This window comes from Anabrus simplex, chromosome 2, assembly GCF_040414725.1.
Source record: "Anabrus simplex isolate iqAnaSimp1 chromosome 2, ASM4041472v1, whole genome shotgun sequence".
In the NCBI taxonomy this organism is placed as follows: Eukaryota; Metazoa; Arthropoda; class Insecta; order Orthoptera; family Tettigoniidae; genus Anabrus; species Anabrus simplex.
In genome coordinates this window covers 954,722,785-954,746,463 of record NC_090266.1, presented here as the reverse complement: position 1 = coordinate 954,746,463, position 23,679 = coordinate 954,722,785, and the positions used below count along the sequence as shown (strand labels likewise).

The following is a 23,679-nucleotide window of genomic DNA, read 5'->3' as shown; positions in this document are numbered from 1 at the left end:
GTCACCAGTTAACATTTAACACTTTTAACATGTTGTTATAAATCCAATAAATGTTAATCAGTGGAGATCGGCCTTAAGCCCAACAACATACTGTACAAGAAGGAGCAGAAAAAGAAGAAGAAGCAGGTAGTATAAGCAGCCATTGGATGCATATCGAGCAGGCAGTGGTTACACCTGTGCCGCTGTTCTCTTTTTTCTGTCTGCTTGCGCAATGTACGTTGCATTTGTTAATTGTTGTTTACAAATTGCTCGAAGGTTGTTTACTTGTGAATTGTTGTCATTTTTCTGTCGTGCAGTTGATTGCAACCGGTTTGAAATACAGTCTGCTGTAATTTCGTGGACTTGTGTTATCTGTGCAATTTAACAATGTCGTCCTCCGACGAACCTGATTATATGTCCGAGGAGTTTTTGGTTACATGGTAAGATTTTGAATATATATGTATGTCATAAAGAGGAATGACTTATTTCCACATCTAATCGTAGTTATCGTTCAGCGTGCGGCACTCTGTGTTTCGTTCTTGGTGACTCGTATCGTCTGAGTATCAGTGTTTGTGATTGATACAAGAACAAAACAAGGGACTGTGCAATAGAGTAGTGATAACAGTCTTAAAATAGTGGATAAGTAAGGTTCTGGTAGTGAACTTTTTATCTTATCTCACGACAGTTGTGTCTAATGACAAGCACTTGTAATATGACATTTTAACAGTGTACCTATAACAGATATTTTAAAGGTCATGTATTTCAATTGTTTTTGGAAACATGTAATAGCAATAGAATGAAAGGTTCTGGTATGCTAAGAATATTTTGTAATAGGGCTGATTAAGGGATTAGAATAGAATCTCGAATCATGTACTAAACTAAATAAAATGTAGATAACACTTTGTTGTCACAAATAAATATTGATTAAGTGGAACCATATAACATAGATTATTGTATTTTCTCAGTACGTTCCATTTGGCCTATAAAAATGGTCAAATATTATAAATTCTAATTATGAATACAAGTTATGCCCCCTTATGGTATATGTTTACGGGGAGGATTTTCATGTTGGCTGTACGGGATATTCTAGCAAATAGGAACTAAAGACACAACAACCCAGTATGAACTTATCAGTGCATTTCATGGTAACGCTTCAGTGCCTGTCTGCTTATTCTGCAAAGAAAAAAATATGTGGAGATCCTTCCTTTATACATGTCAAGAACATGCCATCCCACACCAGGAAGTATCGTTGCTTATATAAAAAACCGAACCCCAATGGTGCAACGTCCCGTAAGGACCTTGGCCTACAAAGTGAACGCTGCTAAGCCCGAAAGCCTAAAGATTTTTTTTTGTTGCTATTTTGCTTTACGTCACACCGACACGGATAGGTCTTATGGCGACGATGGGAGAGGAAATGCCTCGGAATGGGAAGGAAGCGGCCGTGGCCTTAATTAAGGTACAGCCCCAGCATTTGCGTGGTGTGAAAAAGGGAAACTACGGAAAACCATTTTCAGGGCTACCGACAGTGGGATTCTAACCCACTCTCTCCCGGATGTGAGCTAACAGCTGCGCGCTCCTAGCTGCATGGCCAGCTCGCCTGGTAGCCTAAAGATTATGAGGTGTCATATGACCAGGACGACGAATCCTGTCGGTCGTTATTGTTGGCTTTCTTGATCAGGTCCGCTATCTCACAGTCAGGTACCTCCTCAGTTATAATCACGTAGGCTAAGTGGACCATGAACCAGCCCTAAGATCCAAGTTAAAATCCCTGACCTACCTGGGAATCGAACCCTAAACCGTGGGGCCGACTTAAAATAAAACTGAGGCTGTATAAATCCGCAAAATGTGACCAATTTCTGTTTTGGTAAGTTTCCTGTTGTCTCCGATAGAGGTCGCGTTGTGTCTAGACACGGCTGCTGCATTGGGTAAAAATATGAAAACTGTGCATATAGAAATTTGCCGTGGCATGTGCCAGATGTGAGATGCTGCTGTTACATTTTATCTGATTTGTGTTGTGTTTTGTCATGATCAAGGGTTTGTCCCCACCAATAATCGAGAAAATCCAGATCGGTGGTTTTGTCCAGGCTAATAAGTTTGCACGGGATACTAGAGGTCTTGGCAACGATATTTGAATTAGCAGAGAGGAGGGATCCTTTCTTTATGCTTACCAGGGACGCACTAACCTGCCTGTAGAAGCATTCCTAATTTTATAGCAAAATTAAAACAGAAGCTATGCAAATTTGCAAAATGTAGGCATTTTCTGTGATCCTATTGTTTGTATTTGTCGGCATCTTATGTTGAGCAGTATGCTACTGTAGTGTATACTAGAGGCATATGAACCGCCTCGTGACTTTAAACTTTGCTTGCCCCTCAGCCTAGTGATCATGCCACATGTCAGACCCAACCAATCCGGACCAGTGGTTTTGTCATTAACCAGACCTAACAAATACAGACCAATGGTCTTGGCACTAGCACTAGCTGGACCTAAGATGACATCCTTGTGTAATGCGCTGTGATGTTGTTTGAGCCGTGTCATGCTAATTCATAACCACTCTTTTGCACCACCCTCAGTAGAGCTTTATGCAAAAGGCCTGTTCATCACTTCACATGCCTGTTCCTTGTCTTGCAAGTCTGGTTACAACAAATGAATTTCATTTTTTGTTCCATGTTGACTTAAGGTTTAAGATCAAAGAAATTTCTACAAAATATTCAGGTGTCAACAACACTGGTGAACCTGATTTGAGGCTGGTAGTTATTCTTAGTATTTAGGTTTTTCAGTTACGGTTTTATACAGTAATGTTCCATATTTACAACTTATCAAGCAAGAATTTGTAATGATGGCTACATTCGCTGGTACTAAGAAGAACCTTCTAATGCACTTGCTCAGTATTTCTACTACCTCATCAGGTAGCACTACCACAAATCAGAAATTTTTGAAGCTTTTTAGATGGGAATGTGGGTGGCATTCGGCGAGGTTGATTTCGCGCAGGGCGTCAAAACTTCTTCAGCCGGCCCCGGATGGTTTGATACTCATATCTTTTACTATTTGATTCCCTGAGTGGGGGCAACCTCCTGAGAACAAGCGCAGCGTATTAGTTTGTGTTTTCAGGTTTCCTGGGTTCCTGGTTGCTAAAAGAACCGATGGACAATACTTCAAGCTGGTAAACTGGATTCTTTCAGTCGACACATCGAACGTGTCTATGGCGAACTTAGGGATCTTAAGAAAATGTGCAGTGGTGGTTTGCTTCTTAAGACAACCACTTCTCTCCAAGCAGATCGGTTGCTTAAGTGCGACCACTTTGGCGAAAAATCCGTCAAAGTGGAAGAGCACAAAACCTTGAATGTGATTCGTGGAGTTATCTGCCACTGTGATCTCGTTCTGAACACTGACGATGAATTGATTGAAGACATGAAGCACCGTGGTGTGTCACACTCCTAGCGCATCACGCACAAAGTCAACGGTGAAGACACTGCCACAGGTGCATTCATAGCCTCCTTCAAATTGTCAGTGTTGCCAGAGAAAGTCAAGGTTACAAACTATCGTTGCGATGTGAGGCAGTACATCTCGCCTCATATGTGATGCTATCAATGCCAGAGATTCGGACACATTGTATCTCATTGTTAAAATCCGTCTATGTGTGGTACGTGTGGAAGAAAATCTCATGGCGCGGAAGAGTGCATAACTCCTTACAGGTACGCTAACTGCCCTGGTCGGTATTGGAACTGTCTGGTATATCTGAATGAGAAGAAGATCCAGGAGATCAAGACCGCGGGTGGTCTTTCCTACCAGGAAGCGCACCGTAAGTTCAATTCTATGAATGTCCCGGCCAAAACACTTGACTTCAGCATGATAGCACAGTCTCTTCCAGGTTTGACATTTACAGCCACAACACTTTCCCAGAAGATCGCTGCGCCCGAGGCGGCAGTAGCTCCTGTGAGCAACGCTGCAAAGAGAAAAAGCTCGAAGGCAAGTTCATCCCAGCCTTCGACCACAAACAAGTCTATGCCGGCTAAGATACCTACGCCAGCACAGCAGGAGAAGAAAACGTCTCCTTCCCTCATGAGGCCGGCAAAAGCTGTGCCCAAGCCGGCGGAGCTGGCATCATCAATCAGGGCTGGGAATTTACCTCCCAGTCTCTCTAAGCAAGAATCAAAGGCGGGAAAGAAGAGTGCCCTCCACCCGGAAGGTATGATTCTGCGCCAGCAGATTTTCCTCTTGGAAAACCTGCGCGCTCCCCTCGTAAGAAGAAACCCTGTCCCTGGAATACTTTGAAGAAGTTCAAGCATTTATCTCCATCTTCAGATGGGGATGTTTGTGTGGGTTAACCAGCATCTTGCTGCTTCTAACCTATGGCACTGTTACAGTGGAATTGTGATGGTTATGACTGACATCTTACTGAGCTGTGCCAGTTAATTACTCAGTTCGCGACGAGTATAGTCTGTATTCAAGAAACCAATCTCAGACCAGGTCATCATACGGTCTTGAGAAATTTTAGAGTATACTCGACAGAACAAGATCATGCCCACTGGGCTTCTGGTGGTGTTGGTATCTTTGTTCGCTCTGATACCTACAGTGAAGCGGTTCGACTAAGAACCCCACTGCAAGCAGTTGCAGTATGAGTACTGCTGCATGTCGTAGCAACAGTGTGCAATGTTTATTTTCCACCAGCTCAGCCTCTTAACATCAATGATGTAATTGATCTTATAGATCAGCTCCCACCTCCATTCCTCTTATTGGGTGATTTTAACGCCCACCATCCTTTTTTTGGAGCTCTACAATGCCTTACTTCAGAGGAAGGGAGTTGGACAGATTAATAAGGGAGGTGGACTTATGCATTTTGAATACAGGGGAACCGATGCATTTTAGTGCTGCACACTTCACTTATTCGTATATAGATGTTAGTCTGTGAAGCCGACCGCTCGTTCCCCGGCTTAGGTGGAGTACACACGACAATCTCTGTGACTGACCATTTCCCTATTATTCTTAATTTGTTGAAACAGAAATCCATCGAGGTTCTTCCCTGATGGATTCCTAAATATGCTGATTGGCCAAAGTTTACATCATTAGCTGTTTTTAAGGAAGCAAATAGCCAGAGCAAAGACAACTATATAACTTACATCACACACGTTATTTTTGCTGCTGTTGTGGAGTCCATTCCATACTTTTCAGAGCTCCGTCGACGTAAACTAGTTCCTTGGTGGAACAAAGAAATCGTTGCAGTTATAAAAGAACAATGTTGCGCTCATAAACGCTGTGGCCAACGTGGTAACATTTAAGAAACTCCGTGCTAAGGCGTGAATTCTTATACGACAGAGTAAGAAAGCTTCATGGGAGAGATGTGTCATCTATGACCTCACATGCACCGTCATCTCAAGCGTGGACTAAACTTCGACGTATTTCCATAGTACAAGGATCATCTTCAGTACTGGGAATTTCCATTGCAGGCAGTATCATCACTGAACCACTTTCGATTGCTAATTACCTAGCCAGTCATTCAGTGGATGTGTCCGGCTCCGGGAATTACAATCGTGATTTCCTCGCTCTCAAGCGGTAGGCAGAACGCCATCACCTCAATTTTGCCACTCAAGCTTCAGGGGACTATAACATGACCTTTATGGAGTAGTAACTCTGCAGCGCGTTGTCGCTTTGGAAGGACACGTCTCCAGGACCAGACAGTGTCCATAACCAGATGTTGAAACACCTTAGTGAGGGTGGTCTCTTACACCTCCTTTGTGTGTTCAAACGAGTCTGGATAGAGGGCGAGATGGCATAAAAATTCCTGTCCTCAAGCCTGACAAAAATTCTAAGTATACAGGAAGGTACAGACCTATTTGCCTTACCAACTGTTTGTGTAAGCTATTTAAGAGGGTGGTGAATCGCCGACTTGTGTAGTGTGTTGGAGAAAAACAGGACTTTTGTCCGAGTACTAATGTGGTTTTCGAGCCGCTCGCTCGACCTCTGACCACTTGGTATGCCTGGAGAGTTGTATCCAGGATGCATTTCTCTGAAAACAGCATTTGGTGGCTGTTTTCTTTGACTTAGGAAAGGTCTATGACACCACATGGCGATATGGTTTCCTTTCAGTCCTGCATCGTTGGAGATTCAGGGGTAACTTGCCGGTATTTATTGTGAATTTTTTTGTCCCACCGTCTATTCCGTGTTTGAGTGGGAAAGGTATATTTACAATACCATGTTCAAGAAAATGGAGTCCCACAGGAATCGGTTGTGTCACTCTGTTCGCGGTTGCCATAAACAGTATTGTTGCTGCTGCTGCTGGTTCAGCAGTTATACCGTTGCTATATGTAGACGATTTTGCTTTGCATTATAGCTCGCAAAATATGGCAGTCACAGAGAAACAATTACAGCAAGCTGTCAGGAGAGTGGAACAGTGGACTTCAGAACATGTTGTTCGGATGTATCTCTGTTGTAAACTTTTGCGGGAAGCGCACTCTTCACTCCCATCCTGAGCTTCTTTTAGGGAATGTTGCTCTTCCTGTAGTTGACACCGATTTCTTGGGCTCCTTTTCAATAGCAAATTATCCTGGGAGCTACATGTGCACCAGTTAAAAGTGAAATGCACTAAGAATTTGAATATTTTGAAATATCTTATCGGCACCACTTGGGGCAGACCGCACGGTGCTCCTACTATTTTATAGGGCACATATTTTATCCAGGTTAGTCTATGGCAGTGTAGCATATGGTGGCCGTGCAGATAGAAGTGCGCGGCTGTGAGCTTGCATCCGGGAGATAGTGGGTTTGAATCCCACTGTCGGCAGCCCTGAAGATGGTTTTCCGTGGGTTCCCATTTTCACTCCAGGCAAATGTTGGGGCTGTACTTTAATTAAGGCCACGGCTGCTTCCTTCCAACTCCTCGGCCTTTCCTCTCCCATCATCACCGTAAGACCTATCTGAGTCGGTGCGATGTAAGCCACTAGCAGCATATGGATCAGCAAGGCAAAGCGTGCTTGCAGAATTGAATAGCATCCTCCACAGCAGAGTTAGGTTGGCAAGCGGAGCTTTCCGTACAAGCACCATTGCTAGTCTGTTCGTTGAATCTGGTGTGCTGCCTTTTCACCTGGTGCGCCAGTAAATGCTTCTGTCCTACGCTGCAAATTTGCTGCAGATGCGTCTTCATCCAAGCTATCCCTGCGTATTCCACAATGGAAACCGTCGGCTGTACGCTGCTTATCTCTAGCAACACAGCCGGTTGGAATGTGCCTGGATAGCATTTACAGATTGTTTGATGTACTTTCGGTTCCTTGTCTTGTTAGACGACCAAGTAGAGTACTTCTGTGGATAAAATGACAACCTGAAATAATTCTAGATTTGCTCACCGGCCCGAAAGAGAACACAGACCCGACCATGTATTGGAGACTCTTCCTGTATGTTGTTGGCTGATGTCCCGATTCAGTCGATGTTGACACAGATGATTCGAGAGCAGAAGTGCGAGTAGGCTGTGCATTCGTTGTCGACAATAACAGGCTTCTTTTTCCTTTCCTGGAAATCTGTAGTGTCTACTCAGCAGAGCTCTATACTATCTGTGAAGCTCTGCGATACACGCTGTCCAATGAGTTCGGGCACTTTCTGCTGTGTACCGACTCCTTGAGCTTGCTACAATCTATTTATACTTGTTTCGCTCGGCTGGTGCAACGGATGTAGGACCTGCTGGTCGGGTGTTCGGGTGCCGGCACCAGAATCACGTTCCCCAGCCACATGGATGTAGAGGGAAATGAGTTACCTGATAAGGCTACCAAGGAGGCTGTTACATTGCCCCTGTTACCTTACACTGTTCCAGCCAGTGATATTCGCTCTCAGCTGAGACATTTGGTTATGTCTCATTGGGAGATGGAGTGGCAGGCCACCCGCCTGCCAAACAAGCTGAGAGTGATAAAAGGAGCAAAGAAGGTATGGAGGACTTCTCGGAGGGAAGCAGTGGTATTATGTCGTCTTCGCGGCCACGGTGTAGTAACTCGCTCCTATTTACTGAAAGGAGTACACCGTCCGCTGTGTACTTGCGGCGGTCATGTTACCGCGGTACACATCCTTATGGAGTGTGTGGTCCTGGCCGATCTGCGCCGTAGTCTAAAACTCCTGAGTATAATCTCCCTCCTCCTACAAGATGACAAGCAGACAGGAGACCTCGTCATTCATTTTATGAGGGATAGTGGGTTGTTTTATCGTAAATAAACGTAGTATTTCCTACTAGTTTTTATAGTATTGTTTACTGCGTATTATTCTGTTTCCTCTGTTTAATTTTTGTTTGTATATTTTAATGTGTTTTTTAAAATATTAATTTGCATGATATATATTATTGCATTTTAAGGCAGTGTCTTATTCTACCATAATCTATATTTTCTACAATTTTATCAGAAAATAAGGCATTGCGAATTAATCCACTGATTATTTTAAACTCACAATCATTTTTCATCATTTGTTTTAAATTCTAGTCAGTGGATAAATTTTAAAATTTTAATTATGTCATTTAGTATCACCTCGTACCATTAGGGGTCATTGACCTGGATGTTAGCCCCTTTAAACAGCATTATCATCATCATCATCATCATCTTATTTTATTCCTTGTTCAGCAGTGTGTTACCGTGTTATAGTGTAATATTTATATTCAACCTGCGTGTTCGACAAACTGAAAGCTTTTAAGTTACATTTAACTGAGTTGAGATCTGAAGTATGGCTTCCTTCTTAACAAATTAATAATGTAGGAAATTTCTTAATGGCATGACTGTATAGGGTGAAAGTGTTAGGGTAGGGTCATCTCTGAGTATCCTGACACAAATATTGTCCATGGTATGCCCTTGGCCTCCTGTCATGTGAAACATTGGAGTGTTGTCCTTGTCATAATTGTCACATCATTTCACCCTATAAAAGCTAAAATTCTCGAAAAGCCTCAATGCCATCCATTATCAGATTTACTCTGTCTTTTGATTTTGTTCCATTGTCTCTGTATATAAACGATTGATTTATAAGAATTTTCTGGTTCAGGTAAAATAAATAATGACTCTTATGGTGCTATGTTATCTTCCACAAAGTAAAGAATGAATATGATTTTGGCTGAGCTCGATAGCTGCAGTCGCTTAAGTGCAGCCAGTATCTAGTATTCAGGAGATAGTGGGTTCGATCACCACAGTCGGCAGCCCTGAAGGTGGTTTTCCGTGGTTTCCCATTTCCACAATAGGCTGTACCTTAATTAAGGCCACGGAATTTCCTTCCCACTCCTAGCCCTTTCCTTTCCCTTCGTCGCCATAAGATCTATCTGTGTCGGTACGACGTAAAGCAACTTGTAAAAGAAAAATGTTGTAATCATTATTGTTACATAATTTATTATGTAGGCTTAATTAGGCCTATAATAAAGGAGTAATTACTGATTATCAGTAGTGTTGCTATTTATATATCTTGCTCTACATAAACAATTCAGCGTTGAATGGGGCCTTTTATGAATAATTTTAGAAAATTATTTCCTTTTTGCAAAACCGTACATAAATTTATGCAGAAAATATCATGCCACTACTCTAAAGCAACAGTACAGATATTTCTAAAGTGAAAAGCTGTGCCATAAATTTCAGGAAATTTCTTTTTACACAAGAAAGGCCTATCGAAAAACAGTTTCCAAAATGTTGCCACTTTTTTCAGATTCTTTGCTTGTGCATGGCATTCTGCACCAACTGCTCTCTTGTAGGAAACTTGGCAGTTTCAATGGATTGTTTTACTTTTCCTTCTCCAATAATGACTCTGGCTTCAAATGGGTAGAAGTAATAATAATAATAATAATAATAATAATAATAGTAATAATAATAATACTGTGATAACAACAATAATCGTGAGTATTTTGATTTGACACCATTTAGGCTGCCAACTTGTCAATTTCCACTTCCATTTTACTCCACCTGATGACAGAGAAATGGATCTCTGTTGGCCCTCTGTAGCGTAGATTTAATTATTCTTGCTGTGTAGATAATGAATGTGTCTTTTACATGCCAACTTCTTATGATGTGGAGTGTGTGATGGATGTTTTTTTTTTTTTTTTTTTTTTTTTTTACCCCTTCAAAAATCTGACTACCTCAACCCAGTTTGAACCCACAATCTTGGGAGCTGACACTGTACCACTCATCCATAGAGGGTGCAGGACATTTAATGATGTCCTTCACTTTCACAGGCATAAATGACTTCTTCCTGCAGCCGCATGAAGTCTTTGAAGGTAGTTATGGATTTTGCGCCTCCGTGGCTCAGACGGCAGCGTGTCGGCCTCTCACCGCCGGATACCGTCGTTCAAATCCCGGTGACTCCATGTGAGATTTGTGCTGGACAAGGCAGAGGTGGGACAGGTTTTTCTCCGGGTACTCTGGTTTTCCCTGTCATCTTTCATTCCAGCAACACTCTCCATTATCATTTCATAGCATTTATCACTCATTAATAAATCACCTAGGGAATGGCGACCCCATTGTAATAACAGCCTATATAAGTTTCATTCTTTACATCCCTGACCCAGTCCATGATTGGAAAACAGGTTGTAGGTTTTCATTTCATATGGATTTTGCATGAATTTTACCTTGAGATCTCTATGGTTACCTTCTCATTGTTTGTCCAACAGCAGTGTTGTTGGGAGGGCATCTGGTCTGGAATATTGGTTCCAATTTTGTTCTTTGTTGTACTCTATTACAACAAGGGGCTTAAAAACTATGTCACCGGGCATGTTGGACGTGTGGTTAGGGATGCGCAGCTGTGAGCTTGCATCCAGGAGATAGTGGGTTGCAAACCCCACTGTCGGCAGCCCTGAAGATGGTTTTCTGTGGTTTCCCATTTTCACACCAGACAAATGCTGGGGCTTTACCGTAATTAATACCGCAGCCACTTCCTTTCCATTCCTAGGCTTTTCCTATCCCATCGTCGCCATAAGATCTATCTGTGTCCGTGCGACGTAAAGCAAATTGAAAAAAAACTATGCCATGTTTCTGTTTCTTTTCCCTGAAGCATTAGAAGCAAAGCAATGATTGAAAATGATTTCTAGTTATGACTTTGCTGACTACAGAGTTTTTATAAATAATTTTGCTTGATCAGTGGTGGCTGATTATAGGGAACGATAGTAATCCTATCCAGAGGATCCCATTTGTGAAGTCTGCTACTGGATTGTAACTTATTTTCAAGAATGACTTTTGCATGATGTTGGTTTGTCTGATACACAATGAACTGAATAATTTAATCCATTATAAACCGTTTGTAATAATCAGATGATTTTGCTGTATTTGGCAAATTAAGATTGTAGTTAGAATTGCCAGTAAAAGGAAAATGTTTTTCTTTACCTCCATGGGTGCCATTTCATCCCTTCTTCTTTCTCACTTATACTATGCAGTTCACTTACACTATGTTCACTTCATTCATTGTGGTCTAGTTGAATGGCAATTCACTTCCGGAACTGCCATCTTCACTGTGTGACAAAGGGTCCAGGTGAAAACCTATATCACCTGATACATCACAGTCCATTTCAGCAGTTTGTTTTTTTCCCCCTCATACTCACTGTCAGAATCATAATCAAGGTCAAGTTCACTCATACGTGACCATCAGTGGCTTGAAGGATGTCATTTGAATCTAAATAATAATTTATTTCTATTGACACTGACACAGTGAAAGTAAACATATCACTATTACATGTGACCCTCAGTATTTTAACACTTTTACCAAGCAATTTGGCCGTGCAGTTAGGGGCTGGCAGCTGTGAGCTTGTATTTGGAACAGAGTTGATTTGAATCCGACTGCTGGCAGCCCTGAAGATGGTTTTCATTTTTAAACCAAGCAAATGCTGGCCACTTTCTTCCCACTCCTAGCCCTTTGCTATCAGATTGTTGCCATTAGATCTATCTGTGTTGGTGCGACGTAAAGCCAATTGTAAAAAATGTTTACACTTTTGCCTCGGTTATAGTTCTTTGGCAATATGCATACATGATAAAATAGGAAATAAGATATCATGTTTCATTGGAAATGGCACTTAGGTATGGAAATAATGTGGAAGTTAACGTGCTGAACAGCTAGCAAAAACAAATTACAAATGTACACAGCAGTATATCCACACAAGTTAACAGACTTGATACACATTGACTATACCAAGCAGTTGACTATTGTGTTCCATATCCTTACATGATACAACAGCAATAACTTATTATTTTACCTAATTAATCTCTGTGTTTGTGAACCATTAACTTGTCAGTAAACAAAATTATTTATGCAAACAGGCTTACAGTTTGCCGTCCGTGTCTTTATTGATGATATGGTCACAATCATGTTCCCTTCTGTTTATGTGGATTCCATAGCACAGTGATGTGACTTCTTCTTTTATAAATCCCCCTTCCAGTGGCCAGGATTTGAATCATGGTTACGATGGTAAGAAGCTGGGGGTCATGTTCTCGCAAAAGGCGGTTGCAGTTCGGATCCTGACCAATGCATGTGGGATTTAAAAAATGAAATGTCACATTCTTGTAGTTCCAATTCCATGTAAAACTGAAAGTCTCATGGCTGTGATCTGATATTAGCAGTTATACTGTAGTGTGTTCCAACAGCTTCCCAAAATTCATCAAGATGCACAACTCACAAACTGTTATATTATACTGCAAATCTGTTCCTACTCATTCTGTAGGGAAGATAGGACTGCATTGAAGTTCATCTGTACTCCAATACATACATAAGAGTGGCTTTCTCACTTGTCCTGTAATTATCAAAAGTATCACCGTTTTTTCATTTCCTGTACTGGCATGGTTTTCAATTCCCAAGTTTTTAGGAGAATTTCCATCTTTCAGATTCTTTTCATAATACCGGTTAGTTTCATCCACTCAAGAGTAAATCCATGCATCAGTAATAAAATGTGAAGCAGTTTTTAAGCAGTCTGAAGGTTCATCTACCATTTAATTCCAGTATTTACATTAAAATCTTCTAATTTGGAACATTGTCTATAATTACACTGGTATTTGTGTGAGCTAAAATGCCAACTTTCTGTTTCTTCCCAGTTGCTTGTTAATCCATTTCACTATTATCCACTTCACTTAAACTCTGTTTGCCAGTATTTTGCATATTTCTTCACCATGAAGTGTGCTGCAAACCCTCCATCCTTCACTATTAGCTGGAATGTCAAGACACAAAACTTCCTCATAATAGTAAAGTGAGCGTCCAAACAATGTGAAAAAATTTACATACAACGCCAAGGGTGTGTATTCACAAGGGAACAAACACCGAGAGCTATCTAGTAACTAAAGGGTGAAGTACTACAAGATAACACTACACAGAGATATGTTAATGGCAGGCTGCTGCAGCACGGGGTGCTACATTGGCAAATGCTGATGGCAGGTCTCATTGTGCTAAGGTTGACATTGTTAGTGTGTGACATTTCAACTACTGTTCATTAGCCTATGTCAAGATGAAATGACACAGGGTGGATGGGCACCCAGACTTTTATAGTAGGGAGAAGCATAGGTGGTGATATCGTTATCGACTTACCTGTCTCTGAGATTGGTGTTCCAAGAGCTTGTGCGCTGTTGTCTTCCTTCTGTCGTCTGGAGGAGGGTAACGGTCACCAAACTCTACTAATCTGTAACCCCTCTTCTTTGCTGTTCAGACATTTTGTTATCTCCACGGCTTCTCAGTAGAAATTTAATAATTATTTTTTACCTAGGTATAATGAAAATCATTTTTCTTCATTTTTGACTTAGTTAATTTATAAGCCAACTGATGAGCCCAACTTGGCTCACTGGGGTGGGGCACTGGCAGCCAGGAATGAGTTAGCTGGAAAATTTGTAATGTCCAATAGCGGACCAACTATATTATTATTATAAATTTACTCATTCGGGACAAATATTTCAGGTTCCTTATGGGAATCAACTTCTGTATCAATAAGCAGAATGTTCTGAGCTGTCAGTGGAGAGATGGCGGGGAATGATATGAGTCTACAAATAAGTTTGAGTTGAATTTTTAAAAGTAGGAAAGATCATAATATGAAGATAAAGTTGCAATTCCGAATCACAAATTGGGGCAAATATTAATTTATAGGAAGAGGTAGTACGGATTGGAATAATTTACCAAGGAATTTGATCAAAAAATTTCCAATTTATTTGAAATCTCTCAAGGTAATCAACTGATAGGGAATCTGCCACCTAGGCGATAGCCATAAATGCAGATTATTAGTTTCGTTTTATGATTGATTGATGAACTGTTAGGTTCTTCAGTATGTCAAAACTTAATTCAGGATAACGTGAATTTAGAAAATACCTGAAAAAGAAAACATTTATTAACAGATTATACTTGAAAAAGATACCATTAATTACAAACAGAAGTCAGATTTCCTCAAAATTCACTGCATAATTTTCCTGGTTGGATGAGGCAACAGTGATGTTTGTGCTACACCAGCACTGAGGGGGATGTTCTGTGGTTCTTTAGGTGAGTGTAACTGCTGGGATATTTTCTTAGTGGGTATGAAGGCAATATTATTATTATTATTATTATTATTATTATTATTATTATTATTATTATTATTATTATTATTATTATTGAGACAGGTGTAGTATCTCTTGGAGGTGGAAAGTGTTTGTAGAAGATTTTATTTGTAAATCTTTTTAAGTAGTACTTGCTGTATGATCTGGAGCATTGGGCTAGAATATTTTGTTTGTTTTCCATTCAGCTACCTAACCTGTACAGTGTAAAAAAAAATTTTTTTTCCTAACATATGTTGGTTGTAACTAGTAAATTATATTTCTATATTAACTGGAGCAGTCCAGAAAGTTTATGATGCAGACCTTTAGGACAGCGTGTGTTGGCCTTTGTTAGTTAGGCATTCTAGAAATATGTTCTTACTATTCTGGAAATGGAAGATTCGCGATCGTAAGTGTTCGAGAAAGGGGTTTAAACACCGCGACCAAAGAAAGATTTGTGATTGGTGAATCTGGGTAAGCTCCTGCATTCTGATTGGCTACTCCAAGGCCAGGGTTCCCTTTTTAAAGGGAGCTAGGCAGCATTTTGTGGTCTGTCTTTGGTCTGCCGTCTGCCGGAATTTGGAGGTCATCAGCGACTCCTCGCTTTCAGCATGGGCTGCCTTAGGGTAAGCACGGTTGTTTTCAGTCCCGTTTTAATTTGCATCTAATTTTAGTTAAAGTATCACACAGGAGATTGCCCTAATCGCCACTCTATTAAACAGAAGTTTTGGAAAGGTCCTCTAACTTCATTCTAAATTGTAATAGCATATTGTGTTTCTTCTTACCTTCAAGATTGTATTGTACGACTTGGTTTGTAATTAGATGTACGGTATTTGCTTGACTCTTTGAACTTATAGGAAGCTCTTGTCAAGGAACATCTAATTTGTGTGTCTCAAAGAACATGCAATTTGTATTTTACAAACTGTGTATCGGTATTTTCCGCATTGCTGATTTTGTTTGGAATTTATTTTGTAAAGTCCATTTTGTAAATAATATTTTTGAAAATCAAAGATCATCGTTGATTTTTCCGAAAACCGCAACCTAAGCTACTCCATGCCCTTGGTAGGTTCCCAGCACCATTCCACGTTCCTTGTTCGTTATCGTCAAGTTGCTTTCACTGATATTTACTTGTGCTGTTTTCGCCGCAGTTCATTACATGATTATGGTGTATACAGTGTCTAAGGTACCTTGTAATTTGATTTACTTTCCTCCCTTTAATTGTGTATGTGTAACCGCTGAAGTAACGGTTACAATTATTATTATTATTATTATTATTATTATTATTATTATTATTATTATTATTATTATTATTATTATTATTATTCTTTAAAACTTTGCCAATCCAGTCCTTAAGTGTAGGGGTGTATGATAGAAATGAAATGCCTTTCTCTCACATGTCTCTTCCTATTTCTGTCCACATTGTGGAGAAACCCCTACAGCTCTCTTGATTTCATTTTTATCATATCCATTATTTTGTACAGCTGAGAAGAGATGCTTTACTTCCCTTTGGTTACAAGTAATGAAAATCATTGTCCCTTTGGTTATCAATCCAGCTGATACCACCTCTTGGCTCATGCACGCTACAGAAGAGAACAAGCCAAGGAAATTGCCTATATCTCCAGGTGCCAGCCTAAACACGATGCGATGATGTTACCGGCTGGCTGGCGCAAGCTTCTTAGTGTGTGAAGCTCAAATACCAGCACATTAGCAAGACATTATTGCACTCGTCCTTCGAGTCAGATGAGTGCTTCATGCAGTCCAGTTATTCCTAGGTCTATAAAACATAAAATAAGAGAAGCTTGTCTTAAAATGTGTGCCTTAAGACCTATGCCCTTTCAGTGTTATGTCAGGTACAGGGTTTAAAATGATAGCACAAGAAAAAATGTAGGAAATGACATTGGTAAAGTAAATTCGTCTGAGGTGCTACCGCACTGTACGCCTGTTTCCCTGGTAAAGTAAAAGCGTTTGAGGTGCTACCATACTGTACAAGTGTTTCCCGGTGAAGTCATGAAGTGGATGATGATATTCGTCATTCTATAATACTGATATTCGTGATGCAATGCAGTGTTATTTTTGTGCAGGAACTACAGACGTGTGCACGGATTATTACAAAAATAATAATTTAATTTTTTTTATGGTTCCTACATTTATGAGTGGGCAATAATAAACAGGGTTTTTTTTAAACTGCCTCTTCTCCAACACTCTGATATTTGGCGAGAACATCATGAATGAATTTACCTTCCAGTGTGCTGTGTTAGGAATTCAGCTGCCAGATTTAAAAAGGGTTTTGTTTGTAACAGATCATGGTGCGAATATTAGGAAGGCCTTAACAGTTCACGAAGGCTTTATGCGAATACCTTGTGTAGGGCATTGTTTAAATACAGTTTTGCAGCACACATTTCAAGATTATTTTCTTAATTCTCAGGTGCAGGATGTACAATACACGAGTAAGGAGACACAGAAAGCTGTGGCCTATTGCAAACGTACAGGGTTAGTTAGTTGTGTCAAGCACAGTCTGTATTAGGATGTAGAAACAAGATGGAATACTAAGCTGATCATGCTAAAATCTGTACATAACCAGTATGGTAATATGATTTAGGTCCTATCGGCTGCAACTGCAGGCAAAAAGGAGAAAAGGTGTGGAATAAACTGTTCCGGGGTATTCTGTGGAACGCAGAGGTGAAAGAAGGTGCAGGCTTGAATGGGTCTATCTTTGACAGTCAGAAGACTCATTTAAAACTTTGAAAATGAAGGTTATATTTTTTTTGATTTCTTTTCAGAAGTAAAAATTTTAACAATCAATTAGTTAGATCGTGTAGAAAGTAAGTAACATCAAAAACATATGCATTAGGGACCTGAGCTTGTCGCTCTTTAAATTGACAGTTTGAAAGAGCACTGAGGCTCATTTCTAACACATTCAAGGAGAAAGATCTCCCAATTTTCTTTTACAGGATATTTAAAATTACACCATTATCAAGAGCACTTTCGCTCCAAAATATTACAAGTTACGGCCTTCCAAAGGCACCCAGTTTATATTACAAGAAAGAGCCTATATATGCTCTACAAATTCTACCAAGGAGGCTGCGCTCCCAAACTCTTACAGCCTACTCAAGGCACCCTTTAACTTCAACCTCACAATTTCTGGCCTCTAGGCACGACCTAAATTAACAAGACCGTATTGGTTGTTTTTTAAGTTTACATGAAAGAGATATTACAGGGGTATTGAGTACACACTCGACCGGGCCTTTGTGGAAAACAATAGGTTCAATTACTGGCCCAAAACTCAAAATATATGGAGGCGGACACTTGCGCTCCTTGAAATTCAGAGGTTAAAACCCTGCTTGGGCTTGTGGCCTGACGATGCAGAGGCTAATCCTAAACTACCGAGGTGACTAGATGGATAAGTTAAGTTACAAGGCTATGGATAGAAAACGGTTACAAAACATAATCACCTCAAATACAAGTTGATAGGAAACTCAAGAGGGTATCGCACTCTCTATTCCCGAATTTCAGTTAAGTACACTTTATTTACTCAAACTTTTACATGAGAAGAAAGTAAAAGTTTACATTAGGTTACATAGTTAAAGATTGGAACCTTCCCCTCGAATCAGCTTGCGGAGATAACTACTGAGATAGAAATATGGTGGCCATTACCTTAGCTGATGTTCTGCCTGCCAAAGAATGAGGCCGCCGCCTCCTCTCTTAACACACACACAATAGCACGACGATCAATAAGACAAGTTAACTCGAAGAAACGGCAGCTTTTATACCCGAGAGGAAGGATCAAGAAGGCTCTGGACTAAAACCAGACACACCCTCTCATTTTTATTGGACAGTTGAAAAGTTACAAGAAGCCTATGATTGGCTGAATATTAAATACACAAAATTTGTGATTGGCCCGAATCCAAAGTTGGCAGGATCAGTAAGAAGTGTTGCAAATCTTGAAGTATCAATAGCACAGAAAGTCAATTCAGTTCAGAGTACCTCCCGGTACAGCAATCAATAAAGAACTCCTAAATGACTTGATTTACTTCCTAGAACATTTCAAAGAAGTCACGGATAGTTTAGAAGGAGACAGCAGTCTATCAACACAAAATGTGCTTCTTTGGTTCCATCATCTACCGTAGTACCGGGAATTGAACCTAGACGCAGCTGAGGGGCTAGAACACTATCCTGAGATTACTACCCTGGTCAGTCTCGATTATTACAACTACATTATTTACAAAACAATACCGAATAATCTTTCATTTAACTCGTGAAGGAAAGGTAACTGTTAGTGAATGCAGCTCGCTAGTAATCGGTTATTCAACCAGCCTGCCCTAGCATGCCCAGCCTGCAGAGGAAACCAAGCCCTGTTAGCTGAGCTGCCTTGATGTGGCTCTCATGACATAACAAGCCCAGCCTCACTCTGTAGTGCTGTCGCACAATGCAAGCCTAGCTTACCTGGCAAACACGTACAAGCCCAGCCGGGCCTGAGACCGCTTACTTCTCATCTCTAGTGTGCTCTCTCTCTCTGGGCTAGATACTGACCTTCCCTTTTCACAAGCACATCCAGAAATTGGAGTTCTCCCTACATATTGCCTCTCCTTTGTGAACTGGATTTTTGTGTTGATGCTGAAGAAACTTCAACCCATTTTTTGTGTGGCCATAGAACAAAAGTGTGAACCGCAGCCAGTATCATGTATGTCTCTGCCGAGAAGCTGTGGAGGGGCAGAACTGTTTTAACAGGAAAGAGGAGGGGCTACAAATTAACAGAGTTTGGCAAACGCTATTCGCCTGTAGATTTATTTATTTGGGAAACCAAAACAGTGAGAAGCCGAATTACAGAGTTCCGCCAAGGAAAAATATATTTACAGTGGAGTAGCACAAGGCAAACATAAAAAAAAAGTGGAAGAACAATGAGGAAAAAACATCTAATGATAAAAATAGAGGAAAAAATTAAAAACTAATAAAATAACAATAGAGACACAACAATTACGAACAAAACATAAAGGCAAAAGAAGCAACGAGGAAAATTGAAGATTGAACGTAGAACGAAGAGAAGAACTTATAGCTAGGCACAGTAAGATAAATACAGATATAACACATAAGTAATGGTATACTACAGTAAAAAATAAATAAATAAATGAATATTACATTATGTACAAAAGAGAAGACAGCAATGAGAAGAGAAAAAAAAAAAGAATATGAAGAAAATGAACTAGGTTAAGTTAAGGAAGAATTGATTAAAGGAGGCATACGAAGAAAAAACGTCCAAGTTCCTGTCAGAAGATAAAGAGTTAAAGAGGGTTTATATGCGGATAAATAAACTTCTTTGAACGAGAGAGAGGCGGGAATACGGAATATGAAGGGGCGGATTAGTCCTGGTTTTGCGAGTTGGAACTTGTAAGGAAAAGAAGGATACAGGTTCGGGAGAACGAAATAAACCGTTAACAGCGTTATGTAGGAATCTAAGGTTGGCTACTTTCCTGCGACTGGATAACGGGCGAAGGTTTAACTTATCTAGTATCTGATTACTGCTCAAGTTTCGACAACCGGATACTCTGGCTCTAACAATGGCACAGAAGAATGACTGCACACGGTCTATGTGATTCAGATTAGTGGGTGAAGAGGTAGACCAAATAGGAGACGCGAATTCAGTTATCGGTAGGATGCAGGATACATAGTAGTCTCGGGGGGCGTGGACATCGGTGATGTCAGAAAATCTATACAACAAACCGAGAAGTGACATTGCTTGTGAGGTTATCTTTTGTATATGGGGGACAAATAACAATTTGCTGTCAAACAGCACTCCTAAGTCATTTTGTTCTGTTAGAGTTGGGAATGGGTTTCCGAGGAGGGAGTATTTACTGAGAATCGGGGATTTACGAAGCGTGATCAAAATAGAGGAACACTTGGTAGGATTAGGCTTAAGTCGCCATGTGGAGAACCATTCAGAGAGTGAGTTAAGCCCACTCTGTAAGGAGTTTACATCTGATAATGAATCGGTTTGTTTGAATATTTTACAGTCATCTGCAAATAGTACAATTTACAAGAAACGGAGGCTATAGTATTAATGAGATTCGCAATAAATAAGACAAAAAGAAGCGGACCTAGGACACTGCCCTGTGGGACACCAGAATGTCCCATAACAAGAGTCGAACTGAACCCATCAAGAACCACACGCTGAGTTCTAGTATTGAGGAAGCTCTGCAGGAGAGTTAGGAAGCGACCATGGATATTAAAACGTTCTGAGTGTTTATAGGAAAGAAGTGCGTGGTCTACGGTATCAAAAGCCTTTGCAATATCAATGTAGCACACGTCCAGTTGAGAACCGGCATTAAGAGCAGATGTTGCTCGATGGAGAAGAACAGACAGATTAGTTAGGCAGGAGCTACCAGGAAGAAATCCATGCTGCTGGGATGATATATAAGGAAATGTGAAAGAAAGAAGATGCTGGTGGATAATCTTTTCACAGATGAGTGACAGGGTGGGTAATATAGAAATTGGACAATAGTTTCTGACATCAGAACTCTTTCCACATAAAAAACCGGAGTGATGTTAGCGATTTTCCAGTCGTCAGGAAAGTATCCTGCTAAGATGAAACGGTTAAATATAACAGCAATGGGATGGGCAAGAGTCATAGCGGTATTCTTAAGGAAGATGGGACTGAGACCATCCGGACCAGTAGGTTTATTTTCTGGTAGGGAGGAAAGTAAAGTAGACTTCTGACTCAGAGGTGGAAAGATTACTGAGACCATGAGAAGGAACAGAATCAGTACACGGAAAATCTGGGAACTGAACAGGTGAAACAAAATTAGACGCAAAGTAATCGTTGAAAATTTCTGGTCTATTACTACTACTGGCTAAATTATCACCCCAAGTCACTGTGTCTGGCACACGCTTTGTATTTTTTCTGCTGTTTATCAGAGACCAGAATCTTTTGCTATTACTTCTCATTTCTAGGCAGGCAGAGTTTATGTAGTCCTGGTAATCCCGTTTTAGAAGCTGTTTATGGTGTTTGCGAAGGTCAGAAAATGTTTTATAGCTGGCTTCAGAAGGTGACATATTCCAGTCTTTCCAGGCCTTTGTTTTATTAATTTCTGCAATTTTGGTGTCACTTTTCTTCCAAGGTGGGCATCTGGCGGATGTTTTACGAGTGGGAACAAGGTCACGGATCACAGCACGGGTCCAGTCGTAGAACAGGTCCTCTGCTTCTTGGACTTCACCCACTTGCAGCAAGTGCCAGGGTAGAAGAGAGAGGGTGTGATTGACAGCCTGCCAATCAACCTTTCGCCACATGGGTACACAGTTCCTGGTATAGGGTCGATGACATTTCGGGGGCGGGGAGGGGCAATAGAGAATGTTGCCTCTACAGACTTGTGGTTCGATTTAAAAATATTTCGTCCCTCAGAAATAACTGAAGGTTCAACGGAGCAGATCAGGTAGTCAAGAAGACTATCCCCACAGGTGTTCTCAAGGACGCACTGTTAGAGGCCTAGGCCCGTAATATAATGGTCGAGATACCACTTGTCGAGGCTATTAGAAGGGACACCTTGCGCAGGGAAATTCCAAGATAGAGAGAGATTAAAGTCGCCCAGTATAATTACATTAGGATTCAGATTAATGGCTTTCATTACAGAAGAGAGAAAATTTTCAGAAATTTGAGGGTTGATCGAGGTGGTCTGTAAGAACAAGCAAATAGTTATTTGGAATGCTGAAATTTCACTTCTACTCAAATGGCTTCACAGTCACTACTTAAATCAATACATAGGTTAGCGTTCCATTTGGATTTAACGGCGTGGAGAACTCCCCCGCCCCGAGATCCACGGTCCATTCTGAAAAGGGAAAACTCTTTGGAAAGAGGGATTACCGTATATGAAACAAAGTCCGTTAACCAACTTTCAGAGAAGGCGACAATATCGAAAGAAGATAGTTCTTATAGGTAGAGCTCACAGTCAGTAATTTTGTTTTTAAGAGAGCAGATATTCTGATGGTAAACTGAGATCGCACTATCCGCCGCGGGTCCTGGGTTTATCTCCACATCTTCAGATAACAGTAGGAATGTCAACAACAAATTTAAAGTAGACCGAGTAGAAAACCGAGATAATTTACTGGAGGCTGGAATCGAAGCCGGTGTTACAAGAATGCAAGGGAGGTTTGCAGTCGGCAGTGAAGGAAAATGAAACTCACGAACGGCAGTCAACCATTTTCCAACCTGAGGTATATTCAATCTTGAGACGGCGAGTCGTGTACTCCCGGCAAGGGAAGCTTGGGTATGCCAGCAGCTGCCGTAACACGTGGAATAAAAACAAAGCCGTTTAAATTGTGTAGAATTACTTCCGAGCACTTCACAACACAAGGAATCACTGGCTGGATAATCTGGATGAACATCACTATATTCTTTTGCGCACACTACTTGTTTTGACACCAAAACTCCTAAAAGAACACAGAGGAAAAACATACAGTTACTCTCACTCGCCGCCATCTTGGATGCTAAAATCAAAGAAGAATGGCTGCACTAGGTCACACCGCACAAGCCTGTCTATGCAGCAGGTATTAAGGGCAATAAATGTGTTACTGCTGCACGTCAAGTGACAGGCAACTGACCTGAGTTTCCTCCACGGAATCATAAATAGGCATTACCGGTCGGAACACATTGTCTCGCTCTTCTTTCTCCATGTTCCTTCCCGTTCCACCAAAATCAAAGACGTTCTCCATGTTTCCCACACTCAGCACTCAGTACATCACCGATCGTTTCTAATCCACCTCCCAACTCTCTTTAACATTATTAATAAGAGACAAGATCTTGATATAGCATCAAGTAAAAGTATATTGCAGAGGGATGTAAACAATATCTTCAGAATAAGTTGATGTGTAGTGGTTATACCGCCATCTTGACCCACGACGACTTGACTATGAACATGGACTTTCTCTTGGTTTTTGATTAGTAAGCTGTGTACCTGATCTTGTTACTCATTTGTTATGTTTGTTATAGTTTATTATGAAAGTTTACATTTGTTAATAATTAGTCTTTTGACAGTACAAGCAAAATGCGCTCAGTGTAGCAGTATCTTGTGCTTTGTGAATAAATAAATACAAGTCCTGTTAACACAAATCTGATAGAGAGACAAGTCGTTACTGGTGCCACCACCTATTCTCCTCTCCTTACTCATACAAAGGTCCAGGCACCCCCCCACCCCATGTAATTAAATTTTGGCAAGGGCTACTGAATTGTGATTAAAACGTCAACTGTTA

The 23,679-nt window shown here is 40.7% G+C and overlaps 1 protein-coding gene across 2 annotated transcripts in view; it reads left to right on the top strand.

Annotated features, from left to right (window-relative positions):
• The first annotated feature begins 225 nt into the window (after positions 1–225).
• The window catches only part of LOC136863212 (G patch domain-containing protein 11), a 247,143-nt gene continuing 223,689 nt past the window's right edge, over positions 226–23,679 (top strand). For both annotated transcript variants that reach the window (XM_067139581.2, XM_068226346.1), the window contains exon 1: positions 226–419. In XM_067139581.2, coding sequence (XP_066995682.1) covers positions 367–419 — 53 coding nt within the window. In that variant the 5' untranslated portion in view covers positions 226–366. The remainder of the gene's footprint in view (positions 420–23,679) is intronic.